Source organism: Puma concolor, chromosome D3 (genome assembly GCF_028749965.1).
Source record: "Puma concolor isolate L17-30 chromosome D3, mPumCon1.1.hap2, whole genome shotgun sequence".
Lineage (NCBI taxonomy): Eukaryota > Metazoa > Chordata > Mammalia > Carnivora > Felidae > Puma > Puma concolor.
The window spans coordinates 8680224-8703585 of NC_141678.1; the positions used below are offsets into that span (position 1 = coordinate 8680224).

General features: G+C 38.9%; 1 protein-coding gene across 2 annotated transcripts in view; it reads right to left on the reverse strand.

The window, feature by feature from the left end:
* Positions 1-20783, reverse strand: part of PPTC7 (protein phosphatase targeting COQ7) — a 38601-nt gene extending 17818 nt beyond the window's left edge. Inside the window, exon 1 of one of the 2 annotated variants that reach the window (XR_015242222.1) lies at positions 20260-20783. Coding sequence is in view for 1 of the 2 variants with exons in the window: in XM_025933652.2 (XP_025789437.1) it covers positions 20260-20482 (223 nt within the window). In the remaining variant the exon portion in view is untranslated. The remainder of the gene's footprint in view (positions 1-20259) is intronic. The other variant, XM_025933652.2, reaches the window with a different exon arrangement.
* Between the last annotated feature and the right edge of the window lie 2579 nt (positions 20784-23362).

A 23362-nucleotide genomic window follows, 5' to 3' on the forward strand; every position in this document is an offset into this window, starting at 1 on the left:
ATAATTTTTAAGGCTTGCTGAGCATTAAACATCCTCCCCACATACATATTTACATTTTTGTATGTTCAACTTTCACACACATTTTAAAGAACTTATTTGGTACAAAAGTAGGAGAGTGTCTGTCTATATATGCATCCTGAAAAAACTGGCTTAACATGAAATGGACCCAGAAAAACCAAACAAACAAATATGAAATGGACACATGAAACTCTGTTTTCTGGTGACTGCATTTCTCAAACAGAAGTGGAATACATCCTGAAAAAAATGAGAGGAAACATAATTGGAAGAGAGTATAAGGAAGGTGGCAAGCAATATCCCTCTTAGGACAGCAACTTTTCCTACCTTTATGACCAACCAGTAAGCAAAATTTCACTATGGGGCAGTTCCAAATTAGTTGATTAAATGATATGGTGTCTGGGATTTTTTTCAAAACAATAGGGGGGAGGAGTGATGGAGGAATGGATGAAATGAGATTGGCCATGAAGGGAAAATTATAAAGTGGAATGAGAAGCACTCTCATTTCTCTACTTTGATCTATATTTGAAATTTCCCGTTATACAAATTTTCCACTATACATTATTTAAAATTTCCATTATTGGAACTGGAGAGTGTGATGCTAAGTGAAATAAGCCATACAGAGAAAGACAGATACCATATGGTTTCACTCTTATGTGGATCCTGAGAAACTTAAGAGAAACCCATGGGGGAGGGGAACAAAAAAAAAAAAAAAAAAAAGAGGTTAGAGTGGGAGAGAGCCAAAGCATAAGAGACTGTTGAGAACTGAGAACAAACTAAGGGTTGATGGGGGGTGGGAGGGAGGAGAGGGTGGGTGATGGGTACTGAGGAGGGCACCTTTTGGGATGAGCACTGGGTGTTGTATGGAAACCAATTTGACAATAAATTTCATATATAAATAAAAAAAAATTAATCAATCAAAAAAAAAAAAAAAAAAAAAATAAACTCTAGTTTATTTTATTAAAGGTAAAAAAAAAAAAAAAAAAAAAAAAAAAAAGAGGTTAGAGTGGGAGAGAGCCAAAGCATAAGAGACTGTTGAGAACTGAGAACAAACTAAGGGTTGATGGGGGGTGGGAGGGAGGAGAGGGTGGGTGATGGGTACTGAGGAGGGCACCTTTTGGGATGAGCACTGGGTGTTGTATGGAAACCAATTTGACAATAAATTTCATATATAAATAAAAAAAAATTAATCAATCAAAAAAAAAAAAAAAAAAAAAATAAACTCTAGTTTATTTTATTAAAGGTAAAAAAAAAAAAAAAAAAAAAAAAAAAAAGAGGTTAGAGTGGGAGAGAGCCAAAGCATAAGAGACTGTTGAGAACTGAGAACAAACTAAGGGTTGATGGGGGGTGGGAGGGAGGAGAGGGTGGGTGATGGGTACTGAGGAGGGCACCTTTTGGGATGAGCACTGGGTGTTGTATGGAAACCAATTTGACAATAAATTTCATATATAAATAAAAAAAAATTAATCAATCAAAAAAAAAAAAAAAAAAAAAAAATAAACTCTAGTTTATTTTATTAAAGGTAAAAAAAAAAAAAAAAAAAAAAAAAAAAAAAAAAAAAAAAAAATAAAATTTCCATTATTATTATCAATGATAATAAGAAAGAAAAAAGATTCTTCTGCTGGCTGTGTGGAGAGCAAGAGCAGAAAAAGGGGATGAATCAGGAATCTATCTTAGTAACTCAGTGGTGAAATGGTGGCAGTGCAGTCAGTGTGCAGAGATTGGAGATCCAGTGTAACAGAAGGACTCATTGGGGTACTGGATGGAGGTAGAGCAGTGGTGGAGAAAGACAAGTATCAAGGATGACTGAGGTCTACCCTACCAGGAAGAAGTATCACTTTTTTGTTTTTCAAGCAATTTTGAGGATATCTGGAAAATTTTCACAGAATTTAAGATAGTTTAATAGGAACTTCTTTTGAGGAATTCTTATTGGGGGTAAGATTTCACCATTATTTTATTTTTTAAAGATTTTATTTTTAAGTAATTTTGACACCCAACATTGGGCTTGAACTCACAACCCGAAGACCTACAGCCACATGTTCCACTGACTGAGCCAGCCAGGTACCCCTCACCATTATTTTAAATGCAACAATTTGTGTTAATTATAACCGTTGCAACTTCATCTGATGAATCATTCGTTCTTTTCAAATTACTGCCTGCTTGAGGAAAGAATTTCTTTTTAACCAGTCTCTAAGAGCCACAATTAATTTTAAATACAAAGTGGTTTCGTCTGCAAATGCCCTTCACAAGAAAACCATTAAAATCTGAGATAACGTTGAGAGTTGATCCTGGCACTCACTAAATAATCTGTCAGCAGGTTATAGAGTCTGACCTGACACAGCCCTTCAACATTAATCAGATTTCTCCCAGAATAGAGTGTAACCTTTCAAGCACCTGTTTGCTTTTCTACGGGAAAAAATCCTAGGCAAAGCTCCATTGGAGAAATCTCTTTAGGGCAAGAAGGAGATTCAAAAAGCCTATAAACTGTTCAATAAAGGTGTGGGAAAAAAACGCCTTAGTATACATAAATAATTTACTCACAAAGAACAAGTTATGTAATAGGAAGAGTCATATTTGGGATTAGAATCAGGCTAAAACCAGAATAACCTACCACATGTATATTTGAAACCTAGTTTAATTCATATTAGGCAATTATTTCTACAAGGAAATGAGTATTTCCTCTCATGCACAAGCAAAAGCCTCCATCCACAAAGGAATAACACCTTTTAAACAGTGGAATTAATCCAGATATAAAGAGAAATTTCACTTAGAATACATTTCAAAGGTAACGAAAACAACTGTTAAAGGAGAGATTGCTTAAGATCCCAAAGATAAGAAACAGCAAATAAGAACACACCTAAGAGCAAAGGGAGACCACAGTAAATACTAGAAACGGGGCTGAGGGAGACACATCCTACCTATGAGAAAGCAGCTCACATTCTTAGTGGGCAGCAACTACTCACACAGGAACTAGACACACAGCTCCCATAAATGCTGCTATAGGAGGGTCAAGAACAAATGGTTAATGCTCACGGTGCCCTGTGGGAATGGAGCAAGCCTTCGCTTAGGACATAACATTCAGATTAGGCCCTGGAAGGTAAGTCACTTCCACAGTCAAAGGAAAGTAATAACAGGAAAAGAATGGTAGACAATTAGGTGTGGCTGGGGTTTGGGTGCTGAGAAGTTAAGTTGAAAAATGCAGGGCAGGAGCTGAAGTTGTGGGCTCAGAGTTGTGATCCAAGAACTTTAAACTTTACGCTATAGACTTGAACTGATATGGGAGCTATTAGACACATGTGGCTACTGAGTTTGAAATGTGGCTAGTTTGAATTGAGATGTGCTGTTAAATGTAAAATAACACTGGATTCCAAAAATGTAGTACAAAAAAACTATAAAATACTTTAGTGATAGTTTTATACTGAATAGATTGAAATGTTTTAGATATTGTGGGTTAAATAAAATATATTAATTGAAATTAACTGCATCTGTTTCATTTTTACTCTTTTAAATGTGGGTACTACAAAATTTAAGATTACATTATGTAGTTTACAGTATATATAGCACTGCTATAGACAATAAAGTCATCAAGTTTCCTGGGTAAAAGTGATATAATCTAATCTATATTTTCTTTTTTTTCTTTTTTTTTCCTAATCTATATTTTAGAAGAATAATACTGATAGCAGTGGAGAGAATGGGTTGGGAAGAGGATGGAGGTCAGGCATCAGCTGCAAGATTTTAGTTTAGACGTAACGAGAAAAATAGAATACTCACTAGAAATACAAAGGAATGAATACAGAAAGACACCTGGACTTGATATCAACGTACTTTATGTCAACAGGTTTCTGGATTTCAGGAATGAGTATTGATTAGATGACTCTCCAGTTGGGAAAGGAGTGGAAATGCCTCTAGAAAATATTGAATTGTCTTGGGTATGCTGAGTTTTAGGCACCAGGAGGACATTTTTAAGGAAATGTTATGTATGAAAAGTCAGGAACTGTAAGTCTGCAGCTGGGGAGGTAATCAGAGCCACATCTTTGACAAAGATTGGGAAGTAACGCCATTAGGGGTGGATTAGATGCTCAGGGAGAACACAGAGAGTAGTAAGTTCAAGGAGTCAAGTGGGGACCTTAGGAATGAGAATTCCTGGTCAAATAGCTCATTTGTGAATTGCATTTTACTCCAGGCATCAAATTACAATCACAGATATGATAACTGATTAAGTTTTTTACAACTGATTAAAGTTTAAGGAAATAGTCCAGTTTGGCAAAATGATATAATTTCTTTAGAGGTGAAAAGAGGTGAAGCTGAAAAGGTAGGCCTAAATTAATGACTGGGAATGCTTTGAATGCCACCAGAGAGTTTACACTGAATATAGAAGCTATTTCCTTTAATTCACTATAATCATCTTATGTCTCCATTAATAACATTCTGTCAGCATATATCTAGCTTAAGTGTTTCCTTTGACCCCCCAAATCCAATTAAAACCATTATTAGAGTAAGATAATGGTTACATATCTGAAATAGCCAAGCAAAAGGCTGAGAGGAGACTACAGAACACAGAAAATTCACTTAGGTGTACTATTTACGTGGAAATGCCAGTTTTGTAAAGTGGAAAATAATCAACCAGAAAATATTTATGATGATTATAATTTTCCACATAATATTTTGGTAAGTTTCCTGTAGACTGTTTTTCTAAAGTGAAGAGTTAAGAGAAAAGAAGATAGGATAATTCTGGTGTGTTTCCCATCATTTAAGTGTATCTTTCTATAAAAAGAAAATTCTTAAAGTAACAGCCAATTTTCATTTATTAACACATTTTTGTCTTTTCCTTACTTATAATCATATAAAAACAAAATTTTGTGTACTTTAAAAAAATCATTTGGCTTTTTATTAAACTTAAATTTTTACTTAATAGCTTTGTTCTAGGCCAAAAGTTGAAGGAGAAAAGATTTCATAAGCTGAAATTGTGGAAGCTTAACAATCCTATCTTTCCAATTACTTATGGTCACCTAGCTGCAAAAGGCTCACCTTGAAAAAGACTCTGAGCTAAGCCAACACTAGTCTGTGTCTCTCTAGTATGGTCCATTATCAGCCATAAGCATGAGGTTGCCATTCTTAAGCCCTTCCTACTACACTCACCTTCAGACTGACATGCAATTAGTTACAAAGCAAACATTTTCCAGAAGAAAGTGACGCCTAGAGAATAAATTCTAAATTTCAATTTTTATGTATCAGTGAAAAAAGATTTGACAATTTTATCTAAAATAGACTCTGGCAGAATTTCAGATATTATCTAGTACCCAAAGGTAATAGCTTTATTCTTTGCATTTTTGATGATCTTGAGGCATTTTACATTGAGCCTCACACTCTAGTGAAGCAAGACAGTTCGACAGGGATTGTTTTTCCATCAGTGAAACACATCTCCTATCTACTAAGATGGGTACTTGATAGTGAATTGAAACTCCAGAAGAGAAACTGAGTAAGATTCTGGCTGGATCACAAGAGTTGAATAAGGAGGGATCAGGATATCTGTTTTTACACTTCCTGCAGCAAGTATTCATCTAATGAAGCCCTGGCTAGGCAGTATTTATTGCAGTGCTGTGGCCAGCTCCTTTTCAGATGAAAAGGTTCTTTTTCAAATGCTATCATCTAGTGTTCTCTGAGCTAATCATCTTTGTCTAGAGACGTCACAACATGAAGCATTATAACTAAAGAAAAGTGAGATCAGAGTATAAACTCAATTTCTATCAAATAGAATAGATCATATTTGTATCAACGTTGCTGAAGCCTCAACTATTTGGGCATTAAGAACACTCCCCTGTGATTCAGGACTGTGAAATGTTGTATCTGCAAATAATTATCCCAAAGGGAATAAAAAGCAGAATTACTGAAAAAAAAAATTCAACAGTTGAGTTATTCAGAAAAGTACAATTTGCTTTGACTAACAGTCCTTTCAGTTCTCTAGAGGTGAAATTATATAGATTATGATGTTCTTTCTGCTTTAACAAGTGATATATTCCCTTTGCAAAAAGTTTCCCCAAAGCAACCATTCTTCATTAATCACAACAAAACCTGCTTCTTCTGATTCTCTGGAGAACAAATCTACGTCAAGAATTCAAGATCTCTAAGCAGAACAGCAAACTCAGAGCTGAGGCCATGAAGCGGAAAGAATGGAAGGGAAGAAAGGTTCAACTCTGGTAAAATGTGTGAAAGTGGAACCTATAAACAAAACTCAAATTCTGCTAAAGAAAGGGAACTGTCTGAGGCACTTAAATAAGGATCCAAAGTAGAATGGTCCATTTTATGTTTTAGAATTCTAAACAATATAGCTGCTATTTCTTACTAGCTTAGTAAACACAAAATTACTTCGTGATTAATCAAATTAAAATGTACACACACACACACACACACACACACACACACACTCACCCCTACTGTCCAGAATACTTCATTATCTAGAGATGGTAATTTCCAGACAATTCTGGGCAGTTGCTTTGCCTTAAAAAAGTAGTGAAAAATGCTAAAAGGATTAGGAAATGATACTGTGAAGGCAAAATAAAATAAAATTAAAATTAAAATGTTCTTCCTCTAACTTTAGCTCTTCTGTTTAAATACCAACACTTAATGTGGAATGTCTGGCTCAGCGTGACTTGGGGAACTTGGTATCTTATAGACTTGGGTATGAATCACTACCTTCTCATCAAACTGAAGAGTTGAAGGTGAAGTCACAGAAAAGGTCACTTCACTCCTTTCTGAGCTGCAACAGTATCTTCCTCAAATGTTAAATGCTGTTAGCAGTGCTTTCTGAACCGAAGGAAGCAACAGGCAAATCATGGGCTCACACTTATTGTGAACTGTGAAGTGTATGGGCAGGGCCCTTAGTGTGTCATAGAATTAAGGGCTTCTATTAAAGTCAAGACTTCTGTTTCTAAATATTAGAAAATGTTATATAACACCTAATGATTTAATGTTTAAATAAGAAAACAACAGCAATTAAAGCCTAGTTAGTTATCTGATGTGTACCTACTTGTACTGGCCCTTTAGGCTAAAAAAGAATTTTTCCTTTTGCTTGTAATTTATAAGATTAGATCTAGAATTCTGGTCTTAAAGGTTAACATAATATTTATGACAATTAAGCTATATATCCTTGACCTAACCCCAAAGAGGATACTTATTTACCTCCCTGCTTTTCTCACCCATCTATAAAAATAAGAGCTGGCCTTTACTAAAATACCACCCTCTGGGAGAGGTCAAGAGTCACATGTAGCCCTGGCACAAACACTCTTTTTTTTAAAAAATGAGAACATAATTCCTCTGAATAAGCCTGCCAAGTGGAGAACTGTCCCTTAATTTCTAAACACTAATTAATTTTTTTTCCTACACACTGTTTCACTAAGTAATGGTATTTGAGTGGTAGGACCAATAATTGTTTTTTCTTCTTTCCATTTTCCATGATATTCCCATTTTTCAGTAATGAGTATATATGTTACCTTTATGGGAGGGATTATAAAACCTATATAAATCCAGTTAGAACTATATTTTACACTTACATTCAATATTAAAGTTATTCAACACAGTTTACTGAACATTTTCTATATGCATGACATTGTAGTGAAAGGGAGCTAAAGGGATTTACATATAATAAAAGATTTCCTGCCCAGGGAGCTTAAAATCAAGTGGTAGTGACTGTGGCAGGGAAGAAGGGTTTGGAGAGGTTTATGATAAATGGCTCTAACAAAATAAACATGCACCAATACAAACTAAAGTAAAGATCAGATTACATCTAGCTGAAGGAATCAAGAAAGTATTCACGGAGAAGAGAAGTGCCTGATCCGTGCCTTGAAAGATGAAAACATGAGTCATGGGGGAGGAGGTTGACAAGAGAGGCAATTTGGGCAGTTCCTTAAGATTCTGACTAATATGGATAAAGTGCAGTAATAAAGGTGAGGGTAGAACTCTTAAGAGCTGAGAAACCTGACCTCCAGGTAAATGCCTATTTATTACATTCCAGCCAGGAACCTCTGACCAGCAATCAGCCCAAACAATTCACTGCAGGAGTTCAGGCTTATAAAGGAGGTCTCCTGAAGGAAAGGACTGGCCTGAAACCACCAAAGTCCTTGAGGCCCACTGAACTAGTTAGTTCAACTGAGGCCTTTATTTGCTTTAATGAAGGGGCTTTGCTCAACTATTAGCCTAGGAATAGCTAATGTCAAGGTAGTATTCAGACTCAGCAAAGATCACCTTAGTAAAACAAAGTTTTAAATGATCATTTCTGACTTGAAAAGCACTGTATATACACTAGGCAAGGGCACAGGCTTTGGAGTCAGATCTGGGTTCAAACTGCAGCTCCAGGACCAGGGTAATGTGTATCCAAGGGTGTCCCTTGGATAGCTCTTTGAGCCTTAGCATCTTCACCTGTAAATGGGTGCTCAGCTCATAGTCGACATGCAGTAAGAGAGACTTATGCCTCTCTAAGACCAAATAACAGCATATAGAACAGTCTATATCAAGCAATCTTTGATCAGTGTTTGTAGTTTACAACCACTGTTCTGTGGTCACAACCAAAAGACAATTCCCACTCACAGGTAATATATAAAAGATGAATGGAGTCCATTCAACTTTTCCCATCACACATCCACCACCATTCAGTATCTCATTAAACATTGAACAGGAATTAAGGAACAAACATATACGTCTCTACAAAATATACAAGGAAAAACAGATCCACCTACACTTTGAAGAAATTAGTTTTCCTTTTTCAGAAGTGATTCTGAAATAACCTTAGTGAACAAATATCTCTTCAGTGCCTGCTGTCTGCTAGGTGCCAGGGTTCAGATTTAGATATTCCTTATTTTAAATGGAAAATCTTACATAACAACTGGTGATATATAAATTGGCCTAAACCATTCCCTTCAGTCACTACAATAATCACAGCACCTCTATCACAACTTTCCTGTCTCCTTTCTCTTTATATTGTGACTCCCCTTCAGGGCGGAGTCTCTTTCACATTGCTAACCAACCATCCTTTTCGTCTCTGGGTGCTGGCCCAGTAGCTGGCATAACAGTTCTCAATTCTTGCTGCACAATGACATTACCTGTGGAATCCAAGTCCCACCTCCTGAGTCAGTATGCCCAGGATGGACCTGGACATCCTAGCAAAGTACGGCAAACAACTGCACAGGTGATTCTAATGAGAATCACTACTGGAGCACTCAGAACTTAGTTAAGGCCAGCTGGACTTAAACATTCTATGAGCCAGATGATTCCACCTCTGAAATGCCTCTCCCAACAAGCAATTCCCTATTTTCCATTCCCAAATTTGATCCTTCTCTTGCATTTCCTTCTCTTGCAGCCCAACCCACCCACACTTGTAGGCTAGAAACCTTAAGGAAGCTTCCAGATGCAAAACCTCAAAATCAACTTCAATTCCTCTTTTCTCTTTCATCCTCTTTGTCCAATTATCACTAAGGACTATTGGTTCTATGTCTGCAATGAGTCTGAAGCCCAACTACTTTCCACTGCCCTAGTTAAAGCCTTTTCTTTTTTTTTTTTAAATTTTTTTTTTCAACGTTTATTTATTTTTGGGACAGAGAGAGACAGAGCATGAACGGGGGAGGGGCAGAGAGAGAGGGAGACACAGAATCGGAAACAGGCTCCAGGCTCTGAGCCATCAGCCCAGAGCCTGACGCGGGGCTCGAACTCACGGACCGCGAGATCGTGACCTGGCTGAAGTCGGACGCTTAACCGACTGCGCCACCCAGGCGCCCCAAGCCTTTTCTAACTCAGACTATTTCAGTAGCTTCCTAACTGGTCTTTTGCTTCCTGTTCTCCCATTACACTCTTTGTATCATTTTCGTTTCTTTCTTTTTTGCTTTTTACAAGCTTACTATGTCCATGTTATTCTTCTAGTCAAATACCTTCCATGTATATACACTTTTTTACTTGTATATGTAAAAACATTCTCTAGAAGGATACATAAGAAACCGGTAACATTAGTTCCTTCTGGGAGAGGAACTTTGCAGCTAGAAGACAAGAACAAGAGAGACATTTTACTCTGCACCTTTTTAAATTTATAGTATCTTTTGAATTTTGTACCATTTGAATATGGTACCTCTTCAAAAATGACCAAACCAAACTCAAAACAAAAGTGAAAACATTTTCTATAGCTTCCTAACAACAACAAAAATGAAACACCCAATTACTTAACACAGCAATTGTGACCTTCCAGTTTGGTCTCAACCTATTTTCTAACAATTCTCAACCACCCTCCCAAACCCACCCAGCTGGCCCAAATTACTCTTTAGCCACAAAACAGCTGTAGTTCAGAGAATCTCCAGTGTCTCTGCTGATCCCTCAATCTGGAGAGCTTCACCATTTTTCTCATTTGCCTCCATTTACTGAAAACCCATCTCTCGAGGCCTGACTCCAGGCTTCCATAACTTAACCTGATGTGTATTCTTTATCCTGTTCCTGTGGCCTTCCCTGCCCCACGATGAAACTTCCAGGCTGAAGCCGTTTTTGTTCTCGGTCTTCTCCACCAAGGAAGCAACTTGTAAACAATGAATTCAGGTGACTGTACTGAAAAGTTACAGTACCAACACTCTGGTATACAAACTTTCATCTGAGAACTCCAAAAAGAGAACTTACCCAATATTTTATCGTAGAGTTGCACAAGGTGTTATGCTAGCTACAGGATGCTCCCGTCACAGACCATCATAAGAAAGTTTGATGGAAAGAATCCTAAAAGGGAGTCAGGAGAGAACACCACTTCCAGCTTTCTTTGCCACTAACCTGCTGTCGGAAACTGGCCAAATCACTTCTCTAAGCTTTACTTTTCTTGTCTGTGAAATAAGCGACAGGAAGGACAAATTCTCTCGAGTTCCTTTAAGAACTAAGATTCTGGGATTCTAAATCACACTGCAAGAAAAGGGAACCTGATTTAGAAACTATAAAATAAAGGTCAACATACAGCTATGCTTTCTTTTTCACATACATTACATTTATTGCATGAGCTAGTTTTGAAGCAAAGGCTCCATTTTAACCTTCGCAAATTTTCCTTTCTTCTTTATTACACCATCACATGTGTGTTTTCAGAGACGTTGCAATAATGATTCAGAGGGTAAGAATACTGCCCCATGTCCTTTGACTTTAGTTTTAACCACTTAAAAATGTTGGAAATGTTTCTTCTTTAAGTGTTACTACCTGACAAAAGTCTAATTAAGCCTAGCAAAATGTCAGGCCAACCATTTTTCAATTTGAAACTCTGATAAAAGAAGAAGAAAAAAGAATAAAAGAGGGTTATCGATTAGTATTAATTTACTTCACTGAATTCATCTGATCTGTAAAGAAATTTATATGTATACATGGAATGTATTCACAAAACACACTTTGTTATCCAAAGACCACTAACTGTTGAGTGAATTTAGCATACATGAACAAGAAAAGTAATAAGATCAAAGTTGATGCTCAAGAGAAGTGATTTTTTAAAAACAATGTATGCATAAGACATCTTTGTTTAGAGTTCCTCATTTCATAGAAACATTAATGACCATATTACCAATTAGTGGTTGACTTAAAGACCATGAACCGTTTTCTAGCTCTTATGCAAATAGCTCACCTCTATTTTCTTATCCTAAACTGCTATCCAAACATTGATGTGAAAACAGAAGCACTTTTTGTTTGCTTCATTCAGCACAGCTAATCTTTTTCATAGACATCAAATGACAGCATGGAAAATTCTGATAAATCAAAAAACTTGCTGGGTAGCATCCTTGAAAGATCAAAATGTACAGTCATAGTGGCACACAGACTCGCAAAAAGAAATTCCCTTTCTTTTCAAAATAGTCTGTTAATGAGTAAAAGAAAAATCGGTACAAAAATGTGTTAGAATTGGCCTGAGTCAAAATAGTACTGGGTCTTTCAACAGAAAGCATTCTTTGTAGTAAGTCACTTTTGTAGTCTCTGGCAAAGTTTTTGCAGTCATTTTGTAGCCTGTGGGATTCATACCAACAATTCAATCAATTCTAGAACTATTCACCAAACTTATTCACCACGAAACAACTGTTTAAGAACCTGGTAAATTTATAAATTGTTAATTAAATGTGACAGACTCAAGATCAATAATAAGCTTACTAATGAGAGCAATTTCATAACAATTGGAAAAGGATAAATTACTATAACCTTTTTGAAGGGACCTATGCTAAAATTCATATCAGAGGCCTTGCAAGTGTTTGTAGCCTTTGACACAAGAACTCTTCAAGGAATTTATTCTAAGGAAATATTCAGATGCAGATATTCATTCATTCTAATGTTACTCAAAACAGAAAATTGGCAATTGGGGCATCTGGCTGGCTCAGTCAGTAGAGCATGCGATTCTTGATTTTGGGGTGTGAGTTTGAGCCTCACATTGGGTGTAGAGATTACTTACATAAATAAAACTTAATAAATAAAATCTTTTAAAAAATGAAAGAAAACTGGCAATAATCTAAATAACGAAAAATAGATGACTGGTTAAATGAATTATGGACTATGCACGCAGTAAAATGTGATGCAATTATGTAAGGAAATATGCTCAATTTACATTACAAAAAATAACATTACTATTAAGTCAATTTTATTTAATAATATATATATTGTTGTACATACACAAAAGCTAGAGGAAGCCACACTGACTACAGCTGAATTATGATGTACAGGTGTTTTATACTGTGCTTTTCTGAACATGGGTTACTTTTTAAAGCACAAAACAAAAGCATTTATTTAAAAGCACCAGATAGGGGCGCCTGGGTGGCTCAGTCGGTTAAGCGTCCGACTTCAGCTCAGGTCACGATCTTGCGGTCTGTGAGTTCGAGCCCCGCGTCGGGCTCTGTGCTGACAGCTCAGAGCCTGGAGCCTGTTTCAGATTCTGTGTCTCCCTCTCTCTGACCCTCCCCCGTTCATGCTCTGTCTCTCTCTGTCTCAAAAATAAATAAACGTTAAAAAAAAAAAAATTAAAAAAAAAAAGCACCAGATAACCAAGCAGGAAACTTAGGCCCAAGTCCCAGCTATCATACCAGCTGTTAACGACCTTATTGAGGAGTCAACTTCACAGACGAGGAAACAGATGCAGATTAAATGGAGATAAGAACAGCTATTCTAGTTAAAAGATTAAATAATGTTAAACACAAAAATGCACTGTAAAATCTAAAGCACTACATATAAAGCACTGATGAATCATATATTGTGTCAAGATACTGAATAAATGCTTAGGAAAAACTGAGTGAAGTGTTTTCACTCTTCAAGGAAAAGCTTTGTACCCCACCCCACAATCCATCCAAAATCCTGTTTGGGATCTTATTCAAAAGAACTGAACATCTTTTCTTCTTCAAAATTTTAAACTAAATTGAAAGAGCTGTGCCACTTGCCAACTCAAGTTTAAATGATTAAGTATGTTATCAGCCTAATGTCCTCTGCAATGAGTCAGCTTTTGCAAAAAGTCTTGATTTATGATGCAATTCTGTAAATTGTGTGTATTGTTTAATAATAGGAAACAAATGACTTAGCTCTCAAGGAAATAGAAAAATACCAGATTTTTAAAATATTTGACAACTCCCAAACAAAATAGATCACTAAATTTTATTACTAATGACAAAAATTAGGATCCAGGGCATCACTTCTTAAAATGAGATCAAAAGTTAACACTAATTTTGAGAGGCAAACTCACAACGCACACTGTTTTTCAGCTAACTAGAACTTCTGGTTTGAAAAGTCTAATTTCTTTTTTTTCAAATTAAAAAAAATGTTTATTTACTTATTTTTGAGAGAGCATGAGCAGGGGAGGGGCAGAGAGAGAGAGAGAGAGAGAGAGAGAGAGAGAGAGAGAGAGAGACAGACAGACACACTGAGAATCCTAAGCAGACTCTGCACTGTCAGGGCAGAGCCCAAGGTGGGGCTAGAACCCACAGAGTGTGAGATCCTGACCTGAGCCGAAGTCAGATGCTTAACCAACTGAGCCACCCAGGTGCCCCTAAAAACGTCAAATTTCTTTAGAAAGAAAATACTGTTAACTTACTTTCCTAAAGCATTTTCTGAAAATTCTGAACCTAAAGCCCCAAGTAAGGCCTCTCTAAAAGGCACAGGACTTACATAAAATGCATTTGACATTCAGCTTGAACTTGACATCAGCATTTACTCAAAGGACATGGTTGTAGGTCAAATACTGTGGCCCGGATATAATGCTTCGGTGAGTCACACATGAGTACAAACTCCATTTGGATACTGTTGCTACTATTCAGGTTATGTATTGCCCAGTTTCATAAAGCAGTGCTAAAGTTCAGGGAACAGCCTCCTTAGATCCAGCCCCTTCTCCTCCACCCTCCGAAAAAACCCCACCACAACCAGCTAACTAACATATGCATCTTACCTTCTGCTACAACTTAAAACCTTTTTTAAAAAAATGTATTTTCTAAAAAGTATAAACAGTCATGCTTTCAAAATTCAGTTACTTGCTCTATAAAAAAGATTCATCTAGAATCCTTTAAAAAGATTAACACATTGAGAGAGAAGCTGAGAGGAAAATTTAAAACTAAGCTTGAGAAATCTCTAGATTAAAGACTGAACAAAGGAAAAGTAGTTCTGACAGTATAACAAATGAGGACATGACTTTAAAAATAATGTGCCTTATAAGAATCTTAAGAAAAGTACAATATATCTGTATAACAAAATGAGAAAAATATCAGGGAGAAAGGGTTTAAAAAACAAACAGCAAAATTCCTCTACCCAGCAACCCTGTAATCTTATTTATTACACAATGAAAGAACACTCAGAAAAATCAGACAGCAACTAGTCAAATGCATGGCTTTTTTTTTCTTTCTTTCCTTTTTTGGCCAGTGACTTCTTAAGCCCTGTTGCTTCTATGGGTCCTAAAGGCTCTTTTACTAAACCCACAACTCTCATATTTCCTTAATATTCCACAATTTTCTCTTGAAAGTACATAGATTATGAAATCAGGCATATTTAAAGTACTGATTAATCTTAGAACTTACATTTGATTTTTACCTTTTAAAAAAATTTCCCTTGGATAATTATAAGTATGTAAAAATAATTATATAAAAAACAACTATATTCCTCATAAAGTTATAGTTATAATAAGACCCAATAATTCCATTTCTAGATATACACCCAAGAGAATGAAAAATATACGTTCATACAAAAGCCTGTACATGAATGTGTCACAACAGCACTATTCACAACAGCTAAAAAGTAGAAACAACCCAATGTCCATTAATAGATGAATGGATAAACAAATGCAGTCCTTCCATATAACAGAATATTATTCAGCCATTAAAAGGAATGAAGCACTGATACAAACTAAATGTGAGCAGATTTTGAAAATATACTAAGTGAAAAAAGCTAGATACAAAAGGCCACATTTTGTATGATTCCATTTATATGAGATGTCCAGAATAGGCAAATCTATTGTCAGAATCTACTTTCTGTTGCCAGGGGTTGAGGGAGGGGAGACGGGGAGTGACTGCTAATGCACAGGGGGTTTTTTTTGTGTGGGGATGAACATGTTCTGGAACTAGTCAGTGGTGGCAGCTGAACAATCTTGTGAATGTACTAAATACTAAATTTAGTACTAAATGTACTAATTTTTTTTAAGTTTTATTTATTTATTTTTGAGAGACAGAGACAGCATGTGCAGGGTAGGGGCAGAGAGAGAGAGAGGGAGAGAGAGAATCCCAAGCAGGCTCTGAGCTGCCAGCACAGAGCCTGATGTGGGGCTCGACCCCAAAAAACCATGAGATCATGACCTGAGCCAAAACCAAGAGTGGGATACTCAACTGACTGAGCCACCCAGGTGCCCCCCCAATTTTTTAATTATAAAAGGTAAATGTTATGGCAGATGAATTCTATACCTCAATTTTTTAAAATTCAACCAAGGTCATGTCTGCTGTCAAGATGTAGATCAGGCTAAAATTTGGCTTTCAGAAAATTATGACTATATAGTAATAACACTAGTTTCCTGATACAGCGTAAATTTTAGCTGAGGCAAGTTTCAAAGAGGACTTCTTCAGAGGCTTAAATTAGCATACATACACACTCTCCCAGGGTGACTACTTTGCTACTAAAAGGATAACTCACTTTTGGGTACAGAAGTTCAATCAAATACATTAAAATTATCATGACTGTTGGAAAACATAAAATTCTACCTAATGTATTCACTTCCTAAATACACTTTTAATGTTTATATTGTTCACATAATCCTTACACTTTAAAGACAACTACTTTTAAGACTGCCATTACTTACAAAAACACTTCAGAAATCCTGGCCACGATCAAAATCATACCTAAAGGCTAGAATATGACATTGTTTTCATTTCTCTTTAAGGTTTAAGTCTAGCTTAAATAAATATCCTGCAGTTTTTTAAGAATTACATTATAAATACTCAATTTTCAGAGGTCAGATTTTAGATGGCAGAGACCATGCTGCCATTTGTAAAGAAGTGGTTTCAGTTAACTGTGCTTTAGTATGCAGAGGAGTTTTTGTTGCATTTTAATTATGAGTCATAGTGTGAATGCAGAAGTTGTAAATACACACACACACACCCTTAAGCAGAAAAGCATTAAAAGGACAAACAGTACCTAAAGACAGACTGGTTTTGAATTCACCTATCTTTTCAAGAAAATCTAACTAGTGATGCAACGGAAAGAGGACAGGAATGGGGAGTCTGGGTGCTAGTCCTAGTGCTGCTATTAACTAGTGGAGTAACCTAAGCAAAATCATTTGACCCTCTGTAGGCGTCCATCTTCTCACTGGTCTCCAAGGTTTCTAAGTCTTACAACTCTCAACAGTCTTGGATTCTATGGTTAAGTAGCTTAGGGCTGTGGGAGGCCTAGCAGTTACACACTAGGCAGCTCTCGTATTTTTGTGTACTTAGGCATCCATGCCACATAGAGTAATGAAAGAACTCAGGATTAGCCACAAGGAAGAAGAAAAAAGAAAAGTGCACATATAGCCCCTGCTGGTACTGGTTTCCTCCTGTTGGACCTAATAAAGAGAAAGCACCTTTGCCAATTTTCCAAGGGATAGGAGTGGTTCCTATGTCTCACCACACCCACCATAGTCGGTTTTTCCTAAAAGAAATCCAGTGGGGACTCTACAAAATGTTGTAATGCACCAGGTACTTTTAGTCACTGCATGACTAATAGAAAAGATCAATTCTAAATTAAAGAAAAACAACAGTTTTCTCTTTCTAATACAAAAAGAAACAAACAGCTTTTATTCCAAACAGTCAAGGAGTTCTAAATGACCACAGTGAGTTGCACATATACTTAGCAACAAATGGTGTCAACCCAAAGAAAATGAATTATCTGTAGAACTAGAAGGTTTGAAGCACTGAGGTTCAACATAACATCATTCAACAGTCTTTTAACACATTTCAGTTTAGAACTCCAACTTCTAGAGAAAAAGCACTACTAAAGATGTGCTGAGATGCTTCGCCTCTCTCACAGCCAGAGATAACCAGAGCTGCCTGTGAGGGGATGGTGTCAATAAAATAGAAGTAACCATCACACAAAGTGGAAGCCAAAGAAAGGAGGCCAACTCAGTTGTTTCCGGTGGCTCCCAAGATGGCTCTCTGGAAGAGCTCCTCCAAAACAGGACAGTCCAAGAGAACCTGTCTTCCCTGATTTGTACGCCAAACACACACACACTCAGTCTCTCTCTCTCTTAAAATGGCTCTTTGTCAAATATGGCCAAAGACCACCCCTAGGTGACATAAGCCACACGTGTTTGGTTATGCCTGGCAGCCTCCCTTTTGGAAGGGGTACAGAGCTGCAGTTCCTAATCTGGTCCCCGTGCATGCACCTCTAGGTCGCACACAGATGGACTTCATGGGGTTAGTGAAGTCCTTGAATGCCTGTACAAAATTTGGCCTCCATGCACATTTTTCTGGAGAGAGAGCCCTTGGGCACTCAAAAATCTTGAGACTGTGAAACAAGGATAGTTAAGAACCACTGCTTTAGCACCAAACATAAAACAGAAGAAATATACTGAAGGTACCCATGTGAATAAGATAGGAAGTAATGCCCGTTACTTCAGATGCAAAATAGCAAAGGGTGCCGTCTTTTCAAAACAAAAAGAAAATATGATCTGATGGTCAGAAGTCCCTAAGGGTCACATAGTCCACTCTCTAGTGGTAGTCCATCCTCTAGTTTAGATGAGGAAAATGAGTCGAGAGGCTCTTGCCCAAAATCACAGATCACAGAGCCAGTCTGGCAAGGCTCAGCACCAAATTAGGCACGGTTTCTGCCAAGATGATAGATTTATCTTTCAAAATGGGTTTGACCAAAATTCCCCCATCCTTAGAAATACCCCCACTTCATTAAGAAAGTAGCCTTCAAAAAAAAATTTTTTTTAATGTTTATTTATTTTTGACAGAGACACACACACACACACACACACACACACACACACACAGAGACAGGGCATGAGTGGGGGAGGGGCAGAGAGAGAGGGAGACACAGAATCGGAAACAGGCTCCAGGCTCTGAGCTGTCAGCACAGAGCCCAATGTGGGGCTTGAACTCACAGATCCACGAGATCATGACCTGAGCCAAAGTCAGACACTCAACTGACTGAGACACCCAGGCGCCCCTTTCAAAAATTTTAAATCAAGCTTAAGTACAGGGATTTGGCTCATTAAAATGTCCCCAAATCATCAATCAAATTGCAAATATTTCACAAAAGCCACTACATAGATTTACAAGGGGGAACCTTAGTGGCTCATTGTCACCTATCCTGTTGCACTATGAGTGCAATTTGAAAAAGCAGCACAGGTCACAAGCTCATTAAATGAAGCTTCTAAATGTAATGGAAAAAGACAGCTCCTGACAGCCCTTTAAAAAAAATACACGGAATCAGGGTCAAGCCGACTTCAAAGTGGAGTTGTAGGATATCTACAAGCTCCTTCACCTAAGGAACCCTCTCCCACCCTCTTACAGTTAACATCAAGAGTGTTGCCTAAACACTAAATGATTTTTTCTACCCAGGTAATGGGGTCATTCATAAATTAAAATGAGAACAACCTTTCTATACCATGTTCACAAACACTACATGTAGTAGAAACAAAGATAATAAGCAGTTATTCTGAGATCAAATTAAAAAATAATTATTGTCATAAAAAGTTACAGGACCATTTGTTCCAACGCCAAACTTTGCCCCAGCATATGAAATTTAAAGTAATCAAAAACTCAATCTCACCTGGGAAGTGAAACCAAAGTGACATTTGAACCCAATTCAATGACAGCATGTCCTTCAATTTCAAAGGAAGTGCTTTACTCATTAAAGGAGATTCAATGGCATACGATTCTACAGCATACACATTGTCTCCAAAGATGTACGTTATGACAAACTTTCTGATTGCTTGTGAATTATATCTAGCCCTTTCTGTAAGTTCTCACGCTAGTCTCCCGTCCCCAAAGGTGTAACTGGAACAGGCCCTTCGGAAGCACCTGTGGCCTGAAAAGGCTTGAACCAATTTCTCAAGGCTTTCTTGGCTGCAGTTTGAAGAAGGTTCGACCATTCTATTTTGGGTCAAGGAGATTCTCTTCCACCCCAAGTGACCTCAAGCGGGCAAGATCAGTTTGGGAGAAGGTACTGCGAGTGTTTTTTCACCAGGCCAGCGCCACCGCCACCGCCTGCGAGACTCCGAAAAGGATGGAGATCTGGTCACCATCGAGGCGGTCAAAGAATGCGGCCGGGCTGTCTGGGGCTCGCGACAGTCCGCTCTGGATCCCGCAGCCCGTGGACAGGCTGCGGCGTCAGGAGTACGCGAAGAATCAGAGATCTCCGGCGCACGCAGAGGGAGGAGGCAGGGAGCGAACAAGAGCGAGGTTAGGAGTCTGCAGGTGTCTCCGGGGGAAGGGACGAGGTCGTCGGGACTAGCAGAGCCAAGTGACTAACAGTGCGGTTCTGGACTCGGACAAACTGGTCACATCTCAGGCTGGGTGACCTTGAGCACAGAGCTCGACCGCTCTGCGGCTCAGTTTCCTCATCTCTGAAATGGGGGTTGTTCCAAAGGAAAACGCACCTTGGAGCGCTTGGCATCGCGCCTGGCACATAGTAAGCGCTCCCTCCCTGCAGCTACTACTGGCTCTCGGGCTCCTCTCACCGCCCGGAGAACTGGGGAAAGCCCGGAGCAGGGAAGTCCCCAGGAGGCGGATCCGGGGCTGAGACGGGGGACCCGAGCCGGGGACTCACCGAGCACGTCTGCTGAGCGGTGCCGGGCCACGAAGCACGCGTCGTCCCCGTAGCACGCGCCCTTCTTGAGAAGGCCCTTACGGAAGTCTTTGCCGAAGCCGCAGCCGGCCGTCACCAGCCCGTAGTCACCGCCGCCGCCGCCACCGGCCCTGGGGTCGGTCTGCGAGAGGCCGCCGAGGACGGCGCGGGCCACCAGCCGCCCGTACGAGAGGACCGAGAACATCGCCGCCGCCGCCCCCCCGAGGAGGCGGGGGGCCCGGGGAGCAGGAGGACGCGGAGGCCCGGAGCCGGCTCTCTCTTCAGCCGCAGCAGCGCCGCTGCCGGAGCGCTCCTCAGGGCGGCGCACAGCCGCCGGCGCCGCCCCTGTCCGACGCGCGGGGCCTCGCACACGCTGCGCCGCGCGCACCGGAGCCAGAGCGAGGTCAGAGCCGGCGGCTCCTCCGCCTCAGCCCGACTGGGGTCCCGGCTGCAGCCACCGCTGCCGCCGCCATCTTCCGCTCCACTAGCGTGTTCCGGGCCGCGCCGGCAGCGCCGCCACCCCCCGTGGCCACGCCTATAGCCCCGCCCACGGCTCGCGGCTCGGGCCCAAGCCACGCCCTCTCGGGCCCCGTGCCTCAGGCTGCCTTTGAGGTCGAGCGTGCGCAGAGGGAGTGGACACAATGTCTCCTGGGAGTTGTAGTCTCTGTTTACTTCACTGCCTACCATCCAGGACGTTTCAGGATTCCCCAGACGCGGGACCTAAATTCATTTACTGAGAATTACAGATGGGCTGTTTGAAAGTTTCCTCCCTGTTTTAACCACGTATTTTAAAGGCTATTGTTTTAAATAACGCCACCATCCCTTAAAAGAAAAATCCAAAAGAAACTAGAGTCAGGTCACATAATACTACTCTAGTGACATCTCCAGAATTTATATACTGGAAGGGTTAAGAGGCAGAAATCTGGAAATAAGAGCCGTTTTGCATATTATTTAGGAAAATTCGGGGAGATGTTACTGTCCTTATTAGACTAGGGGTTGAATGAGAAGACAGTGATGTAGATACAAAAATGGTCACTGTAGATATGGCTATATAGAAGTGTTTCAGACTTTGCAAATGGTTCTGCCAATTTGGTAATAAAAAAATTCCAAGCCCCAAACTTCTTTGCCCCAAATCTTAATTATCTTGAGGGCCCACCTGTATGAGCAGGTCTTCTGACCTCTAGCTTGAGTTGCCCAGAAGAGGTGCAGTGCCAAAGACTTGGAAAGATGAGGTCTCTCCTCTCTCCTATGGCTGCTACCTCTTCTCTTCAGAAGGACAGCCCTTGGCAAGAAAGGCAGTTCTTTTACTTTTTCTATCAAGCTCTCAGCCCACCCCTAATAAAAACAGCACAGTAGCCTTCTCCAAAGTTTGACTATTAACACACTTCTTCTGAAATTATTTAGGTTAAATAACTAAATTTACCGGTGAGTTTGTAATCTAATGGAAAGGTTAGCTCACCCAATATGTGCAATATGTTTGTATGTGTGTATGCACGTACAGATTACATACCATGCCAGATTATATACCATACCATACATAATCTAGCTCTGGGTACCTCTTCATCCCATTTGGTGCCGTGTCCCCTTCACTAGCTGGGCTCTAGCCATGCTCACAGCTGCTTCAGGACCTTTGCTCTTGCTCTTCCTTCTACTCACTAGAATGTAATTTTATTATCTCAGGGTCCTATGTTCTTTGTTGCTGTATACCCAGAATGTATGCGCACACAGTGGATACTTCAGTAAATGAATGAAAGAATGAATGGTTCTATTTGCTAAAATTTCAAGGGCAAGAATCATTTGCCATTGTATTATTAGAATCCAATGTAAAGCCTGGCACATGGTAGGGAGTTTGTAATTGCATGTTGAATAAAAGAGGAAATAATTGAATAGAAACCATAAATAATATAAAAAATAACATTGAATACAAGAATGATTGAAGGGTGGTTACAAAAGAAAATTGAGATTTGAGGCAAGTGATCCATTTGGAATAATTTTTAATTTTATTAAAACATAAATATCACTCAGATGCGTTGGTCTTCTTCCGATTCACTTTTGACAGAACTGCAGTTACTCTGGGGACTCCCATTTCATTCTTTAAGTGACTCTTTTTTATATATCTTTATATATACCTATCTTTATATATATTTATCTTTATATATATATAAAAGATATACATATATCTTTTATATACATAAATATTTTATATATGCTTATAATATAATATATATTTTTATATATTTATATATAAAATATAAAAAATATACAATATATATATTTAAGTGATTCTTAATATATCTAAAGTCCTGCCAAACATTCAATCAAAGCACATTGTTGCATTATCCTAATTACTGTCATCATTAAACACTTCTGTGTTTCGGTGTGCCAAGTACTCTATATGTTTCTGTCCTTAAGGGTTTTCATAAAAATTGGACTGAATAAATCACTTCACATAGCAAGGGCATTTTGTCAACTATGCAGACTAAATAAAAGTTCATTTACTGGATAAAAGATATGGCGATTCCAAGAACGCAGTCCCGCCTTACTATTCTTTATGGCCCACAAGAATTGGAGCACGTCCAGAAGAGGGGGTAGAGTCTTGTGGATCCTCTGCTTGGCATTTATGTCTATGCCAGCTGTGCTAAAGGTTGTTCTTTCAACCACACACACCACTACCAAATCCCAGCCGGGCTGTCAGGTAATTCTACCCCAAGGACAAACTTTTTAAAATAGCACGTCAACCACTATTCCTTGCCTCGTCAAACTCCTTCAGACTGTCCTACCTTTCATTTTCAGAGCATATATTATCTAATTTCTGTGTCACTCACAAGAACCGGTTGGATGAGATGAGTGCCTCTGAAGCTGGTAACCTGTGCTCTGATGGGGCTGCTGTGTTCAGTTAAATGATACGGGTGCCTTGAGTTTCCTGCAAATGAGTTTCCTGCAAGTGAGTTGCTCACTGGAGCACAATGTGAACAGAATCCTTTCTCAAAACTCCTTTGCAGTTTTTAGAAAGGAGAGGAGACAAGGCCTCAGGTTCCCTTGAATCATTTATTCCAGAGATAGATCTGAAAAGTTTCACCATCAT